Here is a 17,259-nt window from a genome sequence, read left to right as displayed (position 1 = left end):
AGTACCCCCCATCTCACGTAGGGTAAAAGCCAGAGTCTTTACAGCGGCTTACAAGGCCCCACATGGTCTGGACAGCTCTCCCTGCTCCCCACAACCTCTCTGACCACCTCTTCTTAGGATCCCTCTTAAGCACTCTACTCCAGCCACACACGCCCTTATACATGCCAGGCATTCTCCTTTCTCAGAACATTTGCACTTGCTGAGCTGCCTGAAACATTCTTCTCTCAGAGATCTGCATAGCTCACTCCTCACTTTCTTTAGATCTTTGCTTAGGTATCATCTTCTAAGTAAAGCCTCCTCTGAGCACCTTCTTTGAAATTGCAACCCCAGGGGTGCCTGGGTAGCTCAGTCGGTTGAGCGTCTGACTTTGGCTCAGGTCATGATCTTGCGGTCCATGGGTTCGAGCCCCGCATCGGGCTCTGTGCTGACAGCTTGGAGCCTGGAGCCTGCTTCAGATTCTGTGTCTCCCTCTCTCTGCCCCTCCCCCACTCATGCTCTCTCTCTCTCTCTCTCTCTCTCTCTCTCTCTCTGTCAAAATAAATAAACATCAAAAAAGATTTTTAAATTGCAACCCCAGCACTTACTACCATCCCACACTCGCTATCCTCCTTCCCTGCTTTAACTTTTTTCCTAGCATTTATACCACCTGATAGATTGTATGTTTTTACTTGTTTGTTGGCTATCTCCCTCCCCTAGAATTTAGCTCCATGAGGACAGGGATTTTTGTCTCTTTGCTATATCCCCACATGCCTAGAAAGAAGGCACATAGTAGGCACTAGGTAAATATTTGTGGAATTCATGAATGAATATGACAAAAAGAAAGAAGAGCCAACATGATAGAGAGTGGCTGGCTAGATTAGTTTGGTCCAAGAAGTCCAGAAACATCAGACCTCAATGACAAAAGGAAGCAGCTACAGGAAGATCTGGAAGCAGAGGATCCCAGGTACAGGGTCCAGTAAGTGCAAAGACCTTAGGATGGTATGAGCTTGGCATGTTAGAGGAAAAGAATAAAGGCCAGTAACAGGAGCCCAATGAGAAGAAAAGTGGTATGAGATGGGGTTAAAGAGATAGCTAGGGGTCAGATCACATTAGGGCTTGTTATAGACAATGGAAAGGAGTGTGGATTACTTTTTGGGTTGCAGCAAGAATCCTGCAGATTACTTTTTGGTTGCAGGGAAGTGATACAATCTAATTTATGAATTAAAAAAAAATCCCTATGGCTACTATTTGGAGAGTGAGCTGAGTAAGGATAGGGTTAAAGCAGGAAGACTGGTTAGGCGGCTTTAACAATAATCCAGCCAAGAAATGACGGTGACTTGGACTAGGGGTATAGCAGTGGAGATGGTAAAAAGTGAACAGATTCAGAGTGTATTTTGAAAGTAGAATCAGCAGGACCTGCTAATGGAGTGGATGTTGGAAGTGAGGAAAATAGAAAAAATCAAGGATGGGTCCTACAATTTTGGCTTGAACAACTAAGTGCCTTGTGGTACCAGATGGTGAGATGGTTGGGCAGTGGGTAGCAAGAGTGGAGAGGGGACAGGGAACAAGAATTCTGTTTGAAGTGTGTGAGAATGGGACCATTAGATACTCAAGTGGAGAGATCACATGAGCAGTTGGATAGTTTAGAATTCAGTGGGGAGGTGAGGGCTGCAATACAGATTCTTAGTTTCACAGACAATAAAATCTAAACTTGACTCTATCTGGAACTCTCAAGTACCTGCAATTTGTCCGTCCCCTTTTTATCAAAACAACTTCTTAGATATATCCAGAAGGGTTGCTATGCACTTAGACTAGACGTTTAAAAAATTATATTGGAATGATGGCCCGGACAAACCCAAATGGCCCCAATCATTAAAAAAAAAAATCAGTTCAAATATGTATAGTACACAAGACTTCCTAAGGCAGGAAAGTACATTTAGATACCTTAGAATAACTAGCAATTGATAATAAAATTTATTGGATATTCTGGTTAACCAGTTTCATTAGATAATTCAACTATGGGATCTCCTCATATTCAAAGTATCTGAAGTTTTAGTATGTTTTTTCTAGAGCCCTTGGCCCAAAGGGTAATCCAGAGAGAATCTTTTCATCTTGGTCCTTTATGATTACATGTGTATAAAATATATATTCAAATACATACACATTATTTCATCTGGTCCTCTTGTGAGAAAGTAGTCACATCCCCATTGTACATATGAGGAAACAGAGTCAGAGAAGTTACAGAACTCACCACTGTTCGCTGAGCTCCATAATGAAGCTAAGATTCAAACACAGTTTTTCTGACTCCAAACACGTCCATTGTTCTACTGTTCTCTCCCTCCCTAACTGTGGGTCCTTTTGAAACTTCCCTCTTGGTATCATCTCTACCTCCTAAGGCCAAATGTCAGTGGTGTCTGTCAATCACTGATGTCTCCTGGAATTCAAGATAATGCCCCAGTGCTCCCCTGATCTTCATGGGAAGCAACCATTTCCTAAGAGCAGCACCGTCCTTTCCAGCCTTCCTCTAGCTGGCAGCCCCATCCAGTTCTTTTCAACTCCCTGCAACCAGAGAGCTATAGGGGTCCTTAGAAATCATCCACAGCCTAATTTCCCATTTTACAGATGAACGAAGAAGCCCACAGAGTTTGAGTGGCTGTGCAAGATGCACAGCTAGCTGCAAAGCCTGCCTTTCCTGATGTGCTGCCTGGTGTTCCTACCACATTACCCACTGTCTTCCCCAGTTGGGGAGTGAAGGACCAAGACTTGTGCCCATAATTCTAGGGGTCTTACCTCTTTTCAGCTTTTTCTGTTTGCCTAATTTCTGTGATCCTTTGTTAAATTGTTGAGATTATTTTTGTGCCAAAATTTGTACATGTCTCTGAAATAATTGTTTTTCCAATATTGTATTTTGATCACAGAAAGTCTTGAACGTCCAGATCTGGAAAGGGCAAGCACAATTAAGGTAAATATTTTTCACTGGCCCCTCATTGTGAGCTAGTGAAGCCCTGATAGAAATAAGGGACTGCCTTCAAGTGAGGGACTGTATTGTGTGTTCTGAAGTCCATCAGGAAGCACTCCCTTGTCCACACCCCCGATAGTGCCTTAAAATAGTCCCGCACAGTTTGGTTCCTGTAGCCTCTAGAGAAAAGCTGAACAGGAGTGAGTCCCAGTGCACTCCCAGGTAGACAAGACAAGGGACCTGGTGGGGGCAGAGAGGGAACGGGTGCTTCAAAGAGGAAGGGGCACTGCTTAAGGGAAATGAGTGCTCATTCCAGCTACTTCCCATTATCCCTGAGCACTGACCCTTCATAGACAGCTTTCCAAATGTCTGAGCAACTCCTCAGTGTGATCCCAAGAAATTTCCCTTCCCTAAGGCCCTCTTGGGAAGTTTCCAATAATGGCTGACGCCACAGATCCTCCTGGACCCTCTTCTCTGTTTTGTATCACTTTTGCTTCTCTCCATGATTGCTTTAACCTCTCTCCCCAGCATGTACACACATGCACACGCATGAGTGTGCATACACACACACACACACACACCCCACATCAGTTTTCCAGGCACTTCTCATTTAGCAATGCTAACATCTATTTGACAACATCAAGCATCACTTAGAAGCCATGGTTTCCAAGAAAACATTAAGAGGAGAGGTAGAATCTCCAGTGTGGAGGTCTACTGATAGACTTTTCCATTGCCAAGCTGATTCCCTGACTCATCCTGACTCTTTTTGCTGATTGTCCATCTCACTTGCTGAGTTTTTTGCCATTGTAAAATTAAAGACATGATCCATTAAGATATTCAGCATTCCTTATTGAGTAGCAAAGAAATTCCTGCTTGCATTCAGCTCCAGAAAAACATCAGTCACTATATACATGAATGCATACACTCTCCATTGTCAGACACAAAAAAGAAGCCATTATATTTCCCTTAATGCCTAAGTCCTTACTATAGTCTAAACACCCCTGTATGAGCTGCCCACCATCTCTCTGCGCAACCCCCATTACCTCTGTGTGACACTCTGTTACCCTTCTGTCCACTCATTGTCACTCCTCTGGATACACTGGCCTCCTTACTGCTCCCCTAAAATGCCAAGCATGCTCTTACCTCAGGGCCTTTGCACTTGCTCTTCCTTTGCCAGGAACACTCTATCCCCAGATAGCTGTGTCTTGCTCCCCCATCTCCTTTCAGTCTTTGCTCAAAAGTCACCTTCTCTGTGAGGCCTTCCCTGACTACCACTATGTAAAATGGAAACACACACACACAGTATCCTCCCCTATCCTGCTTTATTTTTTGTCATAACACTTAAGTCATTATTCAATCATTCATTTATTTAACAATTTTTTATCAAGCGCCTACTATGTGCCACGCACTGGAGATTCAACAATAAACAAAGCAGACAAACATTCCTGCCTTAATCCTCTGGTAGACTCTCTATTCACTTGAATATAAGCTTCATGATGGCAAGGGCTTTGTTTTGTTCATAACTGTATGCCCAGCACCTAACACAGGGCTGAAATATAGTAGATGCCCAATTAACATTTGTTGAAAGAACAGCCTCAGCCATCAGAGCCAAATTTAATCTCTGTGTTAGGAGTTCCCCAGCTTTCTCCCCGTTAGTCTGATGTAAAGCCATAATTGGAAACTACTACACAGAGCAGAAGTTCTCAACCGTGGCTACACCTGGAATCATCTGGCAAACTTTAAAAACTGATTCCCAGGCCTCACCTCCAGAGATTCTGATTAGTCTGGGTTGCAGCTGGGGCCTTGAGAGTTCTAAAGCCTACCCTTGAGAGTTCTAAAGGCTGGCTACTTTAATGTGTAGCCAGCACTACAAACCATTGACTTCACCTACTCATGTCAGGCCATTTGGGGGCATCTGCCCCACCCGACCCCACCTTCCTTTAGATCAGAAGTGCTCAGCCTGGCTGCACGTAGAGTGAACTGGGCAACTTAGAAAACAAAGAAATGCTTGCCCCACCCTCAGGGGTTCCTGTTCAATTTGGGGTGGGGCTCAAGCATGCCTATTTTTAATATTTCTCCAGATGGTTCTACTGTGCTGCTACTGCTGAGAACCATTTCTTTAGATTGTCCCTGTCCCAGATTATCCCTTTAAATATCCTCTTTTGCAATGTCTTATGTCCATAAGCTGCCTCAAATCCTCTTGGAAGAATTAGAATCAAGCTTCTATGATAATACTCTGCCCTCCTCACCATCAACACCAAACACACTTCTCTCATCTTGCATGTGTTTATGCCTTAGTTTATTGATTTGCCACTTCCTTTTTAACTGCCACCATCACAGAATGGCTACCCTGCAGCCTGGCCATCTCCCCCAGCCTATTTTGTGCCCTTATAGGATCATGCTGCTTCTGCATTCCAGGAGGGGATAAAAGTCCACAGAGCAAAGCCAGCATCTGAGCCACTATCCCTGCCCTACCACCTCCATGCTCCCACAACCCCACACTGCCACTTACTCGCTCCAGACCTCACAACTGTTACGAATTATTTAAAGGGAGATTGGAGTAGTAAAATGGACATCCCTTTTCCCCCTTCTCCCCTTGAGACCCCCCCATGATTATCTTCTCTCAGAGAAGGATCTAAAAATGTTATTTATTCTAAGCTCCAGGAGGGAGGGGGCAGGCATGGCTGACATTTTTTTGCAACACTTGAGCCCTTGAAATTATCCTATAGGGGCAGCCCATGTCCAAGCCTGAGGCCAATCCTGGGTGTCACAACAGGCAAGAATTACGAGAAGTCATGCCTAGGAATGGCCAAAATCCCGGAGAATAATTGAGACTGCAGAGCACCAAGATTACAGTGTATAATGCCACACAGTTGTGCTTTGTCCCTTGAGGGTTTCTACGTACTTCTGGTATTCACTGTCCAACAAAGGACAGGGGGCTTAAGCTAGTATTTCACCTCTGTCTTGGCAGTTTATCACCCTCTATCAACGTGAAAGTGGTCTGGGAAGCCTTTATTCTTCAAGTGATGGCATTTCAGGTACAACATATTTATCATTTTATAATGAAGCTCTCAAATATGTCATTCTATAGAAGTTTTGATTATTCATTCCCCCCTTGCAGTGAGTGGTTCCTGTCTTGCAGCAGCCTTACCCACCACCAATATGGGGCTGAAATAATATTACGAACAGTGTATCTAGATTGTTATTTGCAAGTTATAATGCAGTTCTCTGAGTTGAACCTCACAGCAAAGGGGTGACATTTACTGGAAGTAACATTTATTAGGTATCAGCTATGCACCAGGCATTCTGCTAAGTATTTTTCTCACATCCACCCTGGGAAGCATCATACCCATTGTACTGCTGTGGAAACAGAGTCACTGAAGTGAAATAACTTACCATGCCATGTTGCCTCTGCAAGTCTTAAAGTCCTGTTATACAGAAGAGAAAATGGAAGCAAATGACCTGCCTGATGTTGCAAAGCCAGAAAGTGGTAGAGCCAGGGCTCTAACCTCACAGTTCCTGTGACTTTTATCCCACATTCTTTCTTCCTACCAGCCAGGGGCTACATCCAGTTGCCACTGCATCTCAGAATGGGTAGTGACCAAGGAAAGCCTGCAGCATTGAGTGGCAAGTAGGAAAGGAAAGATCCCACCTAGGTTTTTGACTGCATGTCCAATCAAATAGGAAAATCATATTCTTCTGGACCTTTAGTTTGACCAGGACACCTCCCCCCCAACCCCTGCATTCTGCACATTAGAGGAACTCACTGGCAGCACCTCTGAATTCAAATAACACATTTTTTCTCTGATAACGGCTTTTGAAGGGAGAAATGCATAAATGGCCAACGTTGTGCTCAAAATAGTAAAAAGGCCCACCAAGGAGAATTTATTAGAAATTACAGTGATGTCTGTTTATGAAAACCCATAAGAAAAAGGGGACTTCTCTAGGCCAACACATGCCCATTATGGCTTATAATGTGTTTTTGTTTTTGTTTTTGTTTTTTTACAAAATACGGTTTTATCGGGAGTCTAAATCAGTTCATAGTGTGAAGTGACATACTATAGTACTTGGCATGCATTGTGGCAAATTCAATTTGGCCATAAACACATCTCTTTTCTCATAGCAACCAGTGTCAACCAAGTGAACCCCACTACACTGCTCACAAGCTGATCAAAGCAGCATCAGGGTATCTTGAAAGAGAGTTGGTCTCACCATGCTGGCTTCATTTTGACATAATACCTAACTCCTACTTCCAGCATGCTGTGAATGTCACACCCAGTGATTGATTTCTCTTTCCAGAAGTTTGGCTTTGAAAGGAGTAGGAATTGTTAGCCAGAGGTTTCACTGTGCCCCTAGGGATGAGCTTTGTGTATGCTCTTATTCTAGCCAGTGCCAGTCTTTAAATAATATGCAGCATCCACTAGAGCAGTGGCCCAAAGTGTTGTCCAGTGACAGCTTGCATCAGGATCACCCAGGATGCTTATTAACAATTCAGAATCCTGGCCCCTCCCCAGAGCGTCCCAGTTAGTGTCTCTGGGAAATGGGGTCCAGGCATCTGCTTTCTTAACAAGATCCTCAAATTGCAAAAATAAAGTTTCATTTTTCCCCTCCAGTGAGATTTTCAGAATATGGCCTTGCAGCATATGCCTCCATCCTGTAACTGAAAGTCTTTTGTCTTGCTTTTTTAGACTGTAGGTCTCTCCATTCAAGCCTTTGTCTTTGCCTCTGCAAATTTTGACTTTTTCCTTATTTTTAGGTTGTTCTTATTTTATCAACTACTAGCACATTCCAGGACTGCATTATTAATTGGAAAAGCTAAACTTCTCCCCCTTATTTGGGAGTAAATTTTCTATCTGCTACTTTACTTTTAAGCATAGATTCTTGAGATTCCCAAGGTTATATTGCTGGCGAAGATCAAAAGCTAGGTAACTGCAAAAGTTATAGAAGAACATTGTCGTTTACTGGAAACAAGAAAGTATGTGGTTTATTGCCCTGTTGTCTTTTCATGACATCCTGTCATGATGCATCAGCAGCACAGATAAATGCTCATTTCTGTCCTTACAGATACAATAATCATTCTGTTAACATAAATTATGATAGACTTTAAGAGCCCTTTGCACAAAACAACTGGTGCAGAAAAAATGGATCCAAATGGAGACTTATTGGCCACACAAGTCCTTTATAGCTCACACAACAAACAGATCACTTGGGGTCAGTCAACTGAAAATTTACCCAAAGCAAGTGAGAAACGATAACCTTTTTTAATGCACTGCTGCTTTTACCTGGACATTCTGAAATGGACGGAAGTAACATTTTCATGTGGAATTAGCTCCTCAGGCTGTTTTGGATAGTTACCTGATGGCATGAGGGAGACACGTACTGCTGAGCTGGCTCAAGAAGCATCAGGGTGCAGGCAGTACAGAGCTGGCCTGCACGTCAAAGCCTGGGCTCTAATGCCAACTTGGCCACCTTCCTACCTCATCCAAAGTCATTAAGGTCATCTCAGATTACTGAATGTTTCTGGTTTCCTTCCCAAGAGTGTCAGAAGGAGCAACTAAAGATTCCTTGTGTTATCATAATGAGCACTGAGAAATGTATAGAATTTTTGAATCACTATATTGTACACCTAAACTAATATACCACTGTCTGTTACCCATACTGGAATGAAAATTTAAAACTTTAAAATAAGACTCTTTGTGAAAGCACTTTAAAACTCAAAAGTTTGAGGCGCCCTGGGTGGCTCAGTCAGTTAAGCGTCCGACTTCAGCTCAGGTCATGATCTTGCGATTTGTGAGTACAAGTCCCCAGTTGGGCTCTGTGCTGACAGCTCAGAGCCTGGAGCCTGCTTCAGATTCTGTGTCTCCCTCTGTCTCTGCCCCTCCCAAACTCTCACTCTGTCTCTCTCTCTCAAAAAATAAACATTAAAAAATTTTTTTAAAAACCTCAGAAGTTATTATATAAATGATTCTTTCTGAATCCTAAATTATCAGTCCCCTAGCCTGACAGGCTCAGTTAGAAAGCCCAATAAATGACCAGATTTATCTTTTGGTTTGTTTACAGATGCTGATAAGCCCAGTACTTCCAAACAGCGGTCTGAAATGTTGAAGAAGGCATCATCAGTTCTGTCCAAAGTGTTTTCAAGATCCAAGGCCAATGTTTCCAGATCTTCCTCAACCTCACCCCCTCACCAGGACAGAAGCTGAGGCTGCTGCTACACCTAACATCAATAATGGTGCTAGCCTTCCTCAAAAAATAAATGGTTTTGAAACATGACATTGTGTACCACACGCTGATTCTTATAAATACTTTTAAATTCTTATAAACAGTAAGAGCAAAGAATGTACAAAAAGGCAGCTAGAGAAAAGAAGGGGTTAACAAATGCTTCTGATTTTGGCATGAAAAGAGGGACTGTCCCTCCCAGAGGGATGTATCTGCCAGGCAGCGTGGGATTCAATCTCTGCTCTTGAGGGCCCTGAAGCCTTTGCTGGCAAAATAAGACTAACTTAAAAGTGAAAGTGTGACACCAACAAGAGTGAGTCATCATGTATTTTGTGTGCTCTAGGAGTTCAAAGAAGGGAGTCATGGTTGTGAGCTGCAGTGGTCAGGATAAGTTTCCTGGAGGAACTGGAATTGAGGTAATCCTCAAAGGACAGGTAGGACCAGGTAGGCCTGGAAAGTACCAGGAAGGCTTTCACCTCTGGTCACAGAGCTGCATACAATGCCGCCATGTCTGAATGATCTAATTCAGTGCTGTCCAATTATATATATATATATTTTTTTTTTCATTCCAGTACAGTAGCCACTAGCCCCACAAAGCTATTTAGTCACTAGTATTATTGAACAACTGAATTTTTCACTTTATTTCCATTTAAATAGCTATGTAGAGCTAGTGGCTCCCTTACTGGATAGGACCAGTCTAGTTAGTACATGGCCTCATGTACAGTAGCCCAATTCAGATTAGGTTGAAGAATTCCCTGAAAGCTCATTTCCAAAGTCTATCCCCAAACACCAGTGCAACTATCTGACTCCTCAGAGGGGCTCTGGAAGCCTCCAGGCATCCTCTTGGCCCCTTCAAGACACATGAACCACCAATGTGGCCAGAGGGAGCTTTCCAGTCATATCTGTGCTCCTGCACTTGCCAAAACTCAATTGATGGACAAAAGATAGGCCCCTTCTAGAACACCAAATTCAAGGCATCACAAAGAGCAAATCAGAACCTGTTCCTGCCAGCTGGCCTCAAACATAGTGTTTGGCTAGAAACTGCTTCCACAGGACAGAAACACCACTCTGGTACTGAAACCACCACTCTGGCCTCCCTCTATCCACTCAGTATACAGGAAGATGATCAATCAACTAGTCATTCTCATACTTTATCCAAAAAGTTAGGTCAGAGGAAGGTTCCAACCTTATCCAAAACTCCCCAGGGAAATATTTCTAGGCAAGTAAATTTCCTTTATGCTGTACTGATAGTCCATAAATGTTAACTGAACTTTTGCAAATAAAACGGCAGGCAGTTCTGCCCAAAAATCACCTATCCCCCAAATTTGGCTGCCTTCATCTATTCACTCATTCCTGCCCTTACATACTGAAATTCACCACATGCAGCAGCCTAAGTTTTAAAGTCATTTTTTAAAGGTTCACAATGACAAATACTACTCTTACATATGGATTTAATTTGTTTTTATTAATAAGTAATATAAATCCAGTTTGGAATTCAAAAGTACAAACGGTGTGGTGAAAAGCCTCTTCACCTCTCCTCTCCCAGATGCTACCTGGTTCGTTCCAGAAGCAATCTCTTTTACCACTGAATCGAGTGTCCTTCCCGATATACTCTATGAGTAACAAGTGTGTTAATGTATGGCTTTAGAAGGAAGTCTAATTGAATATCTTCCCTCAAAAAGGCAGAAAACAGAGAGGAAAAGATGGAGGGAGAGGAGAATGGAAGGAGAGACAGAGAATGCAAGCATGCTATTTGACAGACACTATTTCCTGGAACCAGTGATTTGGTCAGTTTCTATGGTTGCATTTGTAGCTTCAAATAAACTCAGTCCTCATTTTAAACATGCTTTTTGTTGGGGCGCCTGGGTGGCTCAGTCGGTTAAGCGTCCGACTTCGGCTCAGGTCATGATCTCACGGTTTGTGGGTTTAAGCCCCACGTCAGGCTCTGTGCTGACAGCCCAGAGCCTGGAGCCCACTTTGGATTCTGTCTCCCTTTCTCTCTGCTCCTCCCCTGCTCACACTGTTTCTCTCTCCCTCTTCTTCAAAAATAAACATTCAAAAAAAAAATTTAAACAATGCTTTTTGTCAAATTAATGTCAATGCTAAATGTCAAAAGGTGAGCACCACCATGGGAGGAAAGGTCCTTACCATAGTGGTTCAAAGCCTGCTGGCCAAAATACATAAGAATGCTTGAGCTAGTAGCTATAGCCCTTGGAGATGGAACCATCTAAATAGATTTAAGTACTAAAAGTAAAAATGCACTGCCTCACTTGCAATGAAAGAAAATGCAAATTAAAATAACCTGAAGGTATCACAATATACCTTCCAGAAAAGAAACAAGGAATAAAATGAAAAAAGCCAGTGTTGTCCAGAATGTAGAGGGAAAATTACATTTGCACTCTACAGTGCTGATCGTTCCACAAATTTGATCTTTCTGAAAAGCAATCTACCTACCAATAAGTAAGACAACCGATTGTTCTGTCTGTACTTTTGGATCTGATAACTCCACTTTGGGGAATGTGGTCCAAGGGAATAATACAAAAAGAAAAATTTAAAAGGGACTCTGTATAAAAATGTTCATAACGGTACTATTGATCATGATGAAAAATTATAACAATCCAAGTGGGGGAAATGGTGCGGTGTGTTAACAAGAAACAATGCCATACAGACACTGAAAATGACAAGTTCCATACAGACACTGAAAATGACAAGGATAGTGATAACATAAATACAAGTGTACATTTGAAAAAAACAAAATCAGCTTGCAAAATAAGATGTGTACTCTGATAACAATCACAGAGTATATTTTATGATTTGGCAATCATATGACATACTAATAAAAAATCCAAATAAGTTAGAGATTTAATTTAATAATCATGAGGGGTTTTTGCTGTTATTAGCTACTTGCTAATAAATGCCTTTCTCTTGAAGAAACATCATCATAATCACCATCACTTCTCAAGTCATTTCTAACCCTATCCCAAGCCAAATGGAATATCTAATACCTCAGTTTCTCGTGAGGCATGAGAAAAAAGAAAACATCAGTTCAGACTTTTTAAAATGGCTTCTTTAAAGAGGTTAGGTCATCTCTAATCATCCCCAAAGTACTCTTCTAAACCCTAAGCTGGCAAAACGTATTCAAATTTTTGACTGAAGTTCATTGTGGAGAGTATACTGGCCTTAAATATAAAATTACAACAGCCATGTATTTGTGTGATACACATACACTTCAGAGTAACTTAATTAACATAGGTCATACGGCTTTGCCCCTTTATAGGACCCAACATATTAAGTTCAGTATTTTTAATGATTTGTCTAGGGACCAATATATCTTTGATGACATACTATTGGTCATACTTAATTTATAGAATACCAAATGCTTATCGCAAATGTAATTATAGATTATTTCCTACTGAAAAATATGACCTGCTCTTATCTATTTTATGACACAGTTTCCAGTAACACTTGTAGAAATCAGGAGCCACTTATTTAGTAAAGGAAGAACTCTAAGTTTAATCCTAGTGCAAATAATTACACCCAAAATACGTCTTCTAAGTTGACAATTTCAGATAAAATAAAAGACATCATGAAACACTTAACTTTATTCTTTGGTCCTGACAGCACAGCACTGAGCACTTTATACTTCACTAGAATACCACTTAGACAATGACCAAGTTATTCCTTTCAAAGAGCTTCAAAACATGTTTACAGAAGGTATGTCCTGTACCAGATAAGGATTATTTCCATTTTAGGATTCAATGAGTTTATAAATTGCTGAGACAGATACTTATCCGGCCCAAAAGGTTAGAGGAAGCAAAAAGGGACTGACAGACTAGGATGTTAATTAGGCTACATGAAAGAAATATTGATATGGCAAAAAACATTCTTAATTGAGCACTTCATTCAATGTGGCTGTTTAGCCTTGAGATCACTGGGAATTTGTCCACCAATGAATTCCAACTGTCTTCTGTGAAGTGAATCCATGAAAGGAACATTCACTGTACCCAAAGATCAACTAACACCAATTGCTAGCTGGTTGCTTCAGGCTTGGCCTAGTGCAGGGTGCATACGCGCCTCTCAGATTTCTGACTACAGGGAGCATAAGTGACAAATGGCCACAGCTGCTGAGCTCTGAAATCCAGTGCTGTGTAGCTGAAATCCATTATCCCTGCATGTTCACCAAGGCCAAACTTCCCACAAGCTGTTCTCCGCCAATGACTGAATGTGGCAGAGATATTAAGACAAGCCATTCCTGTGAGACACAGGACTCCCTTAACAGGTGACTTGGAGTCAGGGATGCTGCCAGGGAAGAACTCCAGCCTGACAAAGGATAGCAAGGACTGGCTCTGACACTACTTCACAGATGTAGAAAGTAGACAGGGAGACTTAATGAGTTAGAACAAGACAGTTTATTACAGCACAGCAAATGGCATCAGCATGAGTATCAGTGAAGCTTTGCAAGCTCCCCTGTCCCAAATCCTACAGAACAATGTAATGGGCTCAGATGGGGCACTACCCATGCAGTGGGTTGCATCGCAGCTGAGGAACCCAAGGTCAAGGGCCCAGGACTTCTTGAGCAATGAGCAAACAAACCAGTGCCCCTCCCCTGGGAAGCAAGCAGTTCAATGATAGTCACATTGTGGTCACCTTGCCCTGCACAAGTGGCTCAGTATTAGGGAGACCAATGAGCCTTGCTTTAAAAAGCCTCACCAAGAATGTGCAAGGATGCTCACGACCCACAGTGGACTGCCTCTCCCAACAGACGCACTTGTTTTGCCAAAATGTTCTTAGAACTGCACCACATAGTCCAAGATCTTTCCTACCCAACACCCTTCCTTCCTTCCCTCTCTCTTCCACAGAATTTAGACCTGCATCTAGTCTGTCCATCAGCTCTCCTGGACTTCTCTAGCTCCCACTCATTTTCCCTCACAGGCGTTTTCCCTAGTAAATCTCTTACATGCCAATCTCACCTTGGCATCTGCTTCTCAGAGAATTCAAACTAGCACAAATGGTGCCAGTGGTGGTCCAAGAAAACAGGCTGTGATAAGATGGGGTTCCAGGACTGCCTCAGTCATTGGCTGGTGGACAAAATGGACACTGTCCTGATGGGGGTGTAGGGCACAGACAGTCCCAGGCACAAGATGGCAGCCCAAGTGCTAAACAGTTCTCTGGAGATGACCTGGGAAAACTGGGAGAATGGCCTTGCAGATGTGGTGATTCAGACTTTTGAAATATATGAGAGGAATATGGCCTACAGAGACAGTGGAGATGGCTGAATACTGTCAAGTTGTACTGACGCCCTGCAGCAGAGTAATGAGAAATGGATGACAGTTAATAAGTAGCTAAAGTGTGAGAGCCAGAGACTCTCTGTGGAGCTTACAAAGAAGTCCTTTTCTCCCGCAGTGGAGGAGCAGACCAAAGAAGAACATACGGGAGTGGCAGAACTCAAGAGAGACTAAATACTCAATATTTAATACATGGTGGGTCTGCTCTGCTGAAGTCAGGGCCACATGACTCCATGTAGTTGGAAAATCCTGAGATCCTGAGACCCTGAGACATGGAGTGGGAACATCTAGCCAGACACTCCTCAGGGTGTTGGCTCTGCAGACATCCCCTCCCAGACTTTACCTTGCAGAGGGGACCACTCTTCCCTAATGAGAGCTAGCATTTTCCCTTCACCGGAAGATGCTGCAGAGCCTGCTCCCTCAAGGCAACTCGTATCCCCCTCCAAGGAGCTGTGTCCAGCCCCTCTCCTGGTTCCTAAACTGAAAACTAGGATTAAATCCCACATTCAATCCAGCATAACCTGGCTAGGTCAGTCCTGAGCCTAGTAAAGAGAAGAAAGAATAACACCAAAGAGCTGCAAGAATTAGCTGACAGGCACTGACAGGAGCCAAGGAAGCATTGGGTTTGGATTTTGAGGGTGCTATATCAAGAGGAACAGAAAAGCAAAAATTCACTGATTTGAGAGGACATTCTCAAAATACAGATTTAATCCCCTGGCAAGGACCTGCAGGAGATACAAAGTCTCTACTAAGGTGGCTCTTAGAGGCTTGGAGAAAGTGATGGCTACCACTGAACAAAATTGAAATGCCTGAGCCGTCCTGACAAATGGCAAAAGAAGGAATGAAAAGGCAGAGGGAAGTGGACGTGCTACACTGGAAAAACCCCATGAGACGGTAGTGTTCCATGGGGCGGGGGCAGGGAGGTGCAGGAACACCTCATTTACCAAGGCCATCAGGAAGGCACTGATAAAAGGGGCACCAGCATCACTAAGTTCAGAGGTGACCTCCTCTACTGGCCAGGGATGGCAGTAAGAGACCATCACAGAGCTGAGGCCCTAGAGTAATAGTGACCAGGTAGAGGTGCTACCTTCCAAAAGCCAGAAGGTTGCAAACACCAAAATGAACCACAAGGCCTGAAGGACAGCCAAGAGAGCCTTACCCACAGGGAGTCGCAGAGATGGTGGATGGACTGTGGTGTCCCTAGGAATAATACAGATGGACAGCGAGCAAGGGTATCGGGATCTACAAGCTGAAAAAGACAACAGTAGAGGAGCAGGGGTTTCAGGGAGGTTTCCCCAATAAAAATTCTGAATTCCTTGCTCAGTTTCCAAACTTCAGCTGTTTGCAGACCTGGAAGAGGTAGCTTGGTCCGTAGAAGGAAGGACAAGGATGAATATCCCCTCAGTACTTCCCTTAAAGGGACTTATAGCCACTTGCTTCAATGTATGAACACTGAGGAAAGAATAGCCAGAGATTTGAGGAATACTGGATTCAAGATCAAAGTTGACATTTGTACCTAGAGACCTGAAGCATGATCACAGCCCTATTAGACTGGAGGTTTCAGGGCTGAATAATAACTGAAGGCCTGGCCTATAACAAGGCTCATAGGGGGCTTGCAGACCTGCCTAGTGGTCATTTCCCACTCCCCAAATGTGTGACTGGAACCGAGTTGCTGCTTGAGAGTAATCCCCACGTGGGTCCTTAGCCTAATGGGTAAGAGCTGTCACATGAGGAAAGTCAAGTGGAAACCTCTGAAACTGTTCCCCTCCTCCATGGACCAGAATAAACTGGGATGGTTACTTTTCTGTGTCAACTTGCCTCAGGCTGTAGGGGGGTTGTCAATCAATTAATCAAACATCAATCTAAATGCTGCTGTGAAAGCATTTTATAGATGTGATTAACATCTACAATCAGTTGATTTTAAGTAAAGGAGATTATCCTCATTCAGGGTGGGACTTATCTAATCAGTTGGAAGAACTTAATAGCAAAACTGAGATTTCCCTGAAGAAATTCTGCCTGTGGACTGCAGTGTCAGCTCCTGCCCAAGCATTTCCAGCCTCATACATTTCAGACTTAAATATTCTGCCCTATAAATTTCAGACTTGCCTAGCCAGCTCCAACAACTGCATAATTCAATTCCTTACCACACACACACACACACACACACACACACACACCCCTCAGAGCTATCAGGGGTTCAGTTCCAGACTACAATAAAGCGAGTATCACAATAACACGTTAATGTATCTTTTCATTTCCCACTGCATATAAAACTTATGTTTACACTATACTGTAGTCTAAAGTGTGCAATAAATAGCATTATGCATAAAAAAACCAACGTACATACCTTAATTGAAAAATACTTTATTGCTAAAAATGCTAACCATCATCTGAGCTTTCAGTGAGTCATAACCACTGGTCACAGATCACCATAACAAATGTAATAATAATGAAAAAGTTTGAAATATGGCAATTACCAAAATCTGACAGGGACACGAAGCAAATGGTGTGAGGAAAAATGACACCAAGACTTCGACACAGGGTTGCCACAGTCCCTTAATTTATAAAAAAAGTTATCTGTAAAGCACAATTAAGCAAAGTAGAAGACAAGGTATGCCTGTATGTTTTCTCATTAGGAACTGGCTTACAGCAGGATACATATATTCTACTGGTTGTTTCCCTGGCAGAACCCTAAACAATACATAAAATAATAATACAGCTCAGGGGAGACAGAGTACATCAGTGTTACTATTAAAAACCTAAAAGACGCAGAGAATGGTAGCCCTTGTATCTTTGCACCTATAGCAAAATGGGGGT

The 17,259-nt window shown here is 42.7% G+C and overlaps 1 protein-coding gene across 1 annotated transcript in view; it reads left to right on the top strand.

Moving 5' to 3' along the window:
• Positions 1-9,211, top strand: part of LOC102967133 (fibrous sheath-interacting protein 2-like) — a 75,736-nt gene extending 66,525 nt beyond the window's left edge. Inside the window, 3 exon segments of the mRNA XM_042974106.1 lie at positions 2,898-2,941; positions 5,910-5,976; positions 8,999-9,211. Coding sequence (XP_042830040.1) covers positions 2,898-2,941; positions 5,910-5,976; positions 8,999-9,141 — 254 coding nt within the window. The 3' untranslated portion in view covers positions 9,142-9,211.
• Positions 9,212-17,259: the final 8,048 nt, after the last annotated feature.

The sequence above is a fragment of the Panthera tigris genome, chromosome X, assembly GCF_018350195.1.
Source record: "Panthera tigris isolate Pti1 chromosome X, P.tigris_Pti1_mat1.1, whole genome shotgun sequence".
NCBI classification, from domain to species: Eukaryota; Metazoa; Chordata; class Mammalia; order Carnivora; family Felidae; genus Panthera; species Panthera tigris.
The sequence above is the reverse complement of the archived record's forward strand: the minus strand, read 5'-3'. Positions and strand labels throughout refer to the sequence as shown.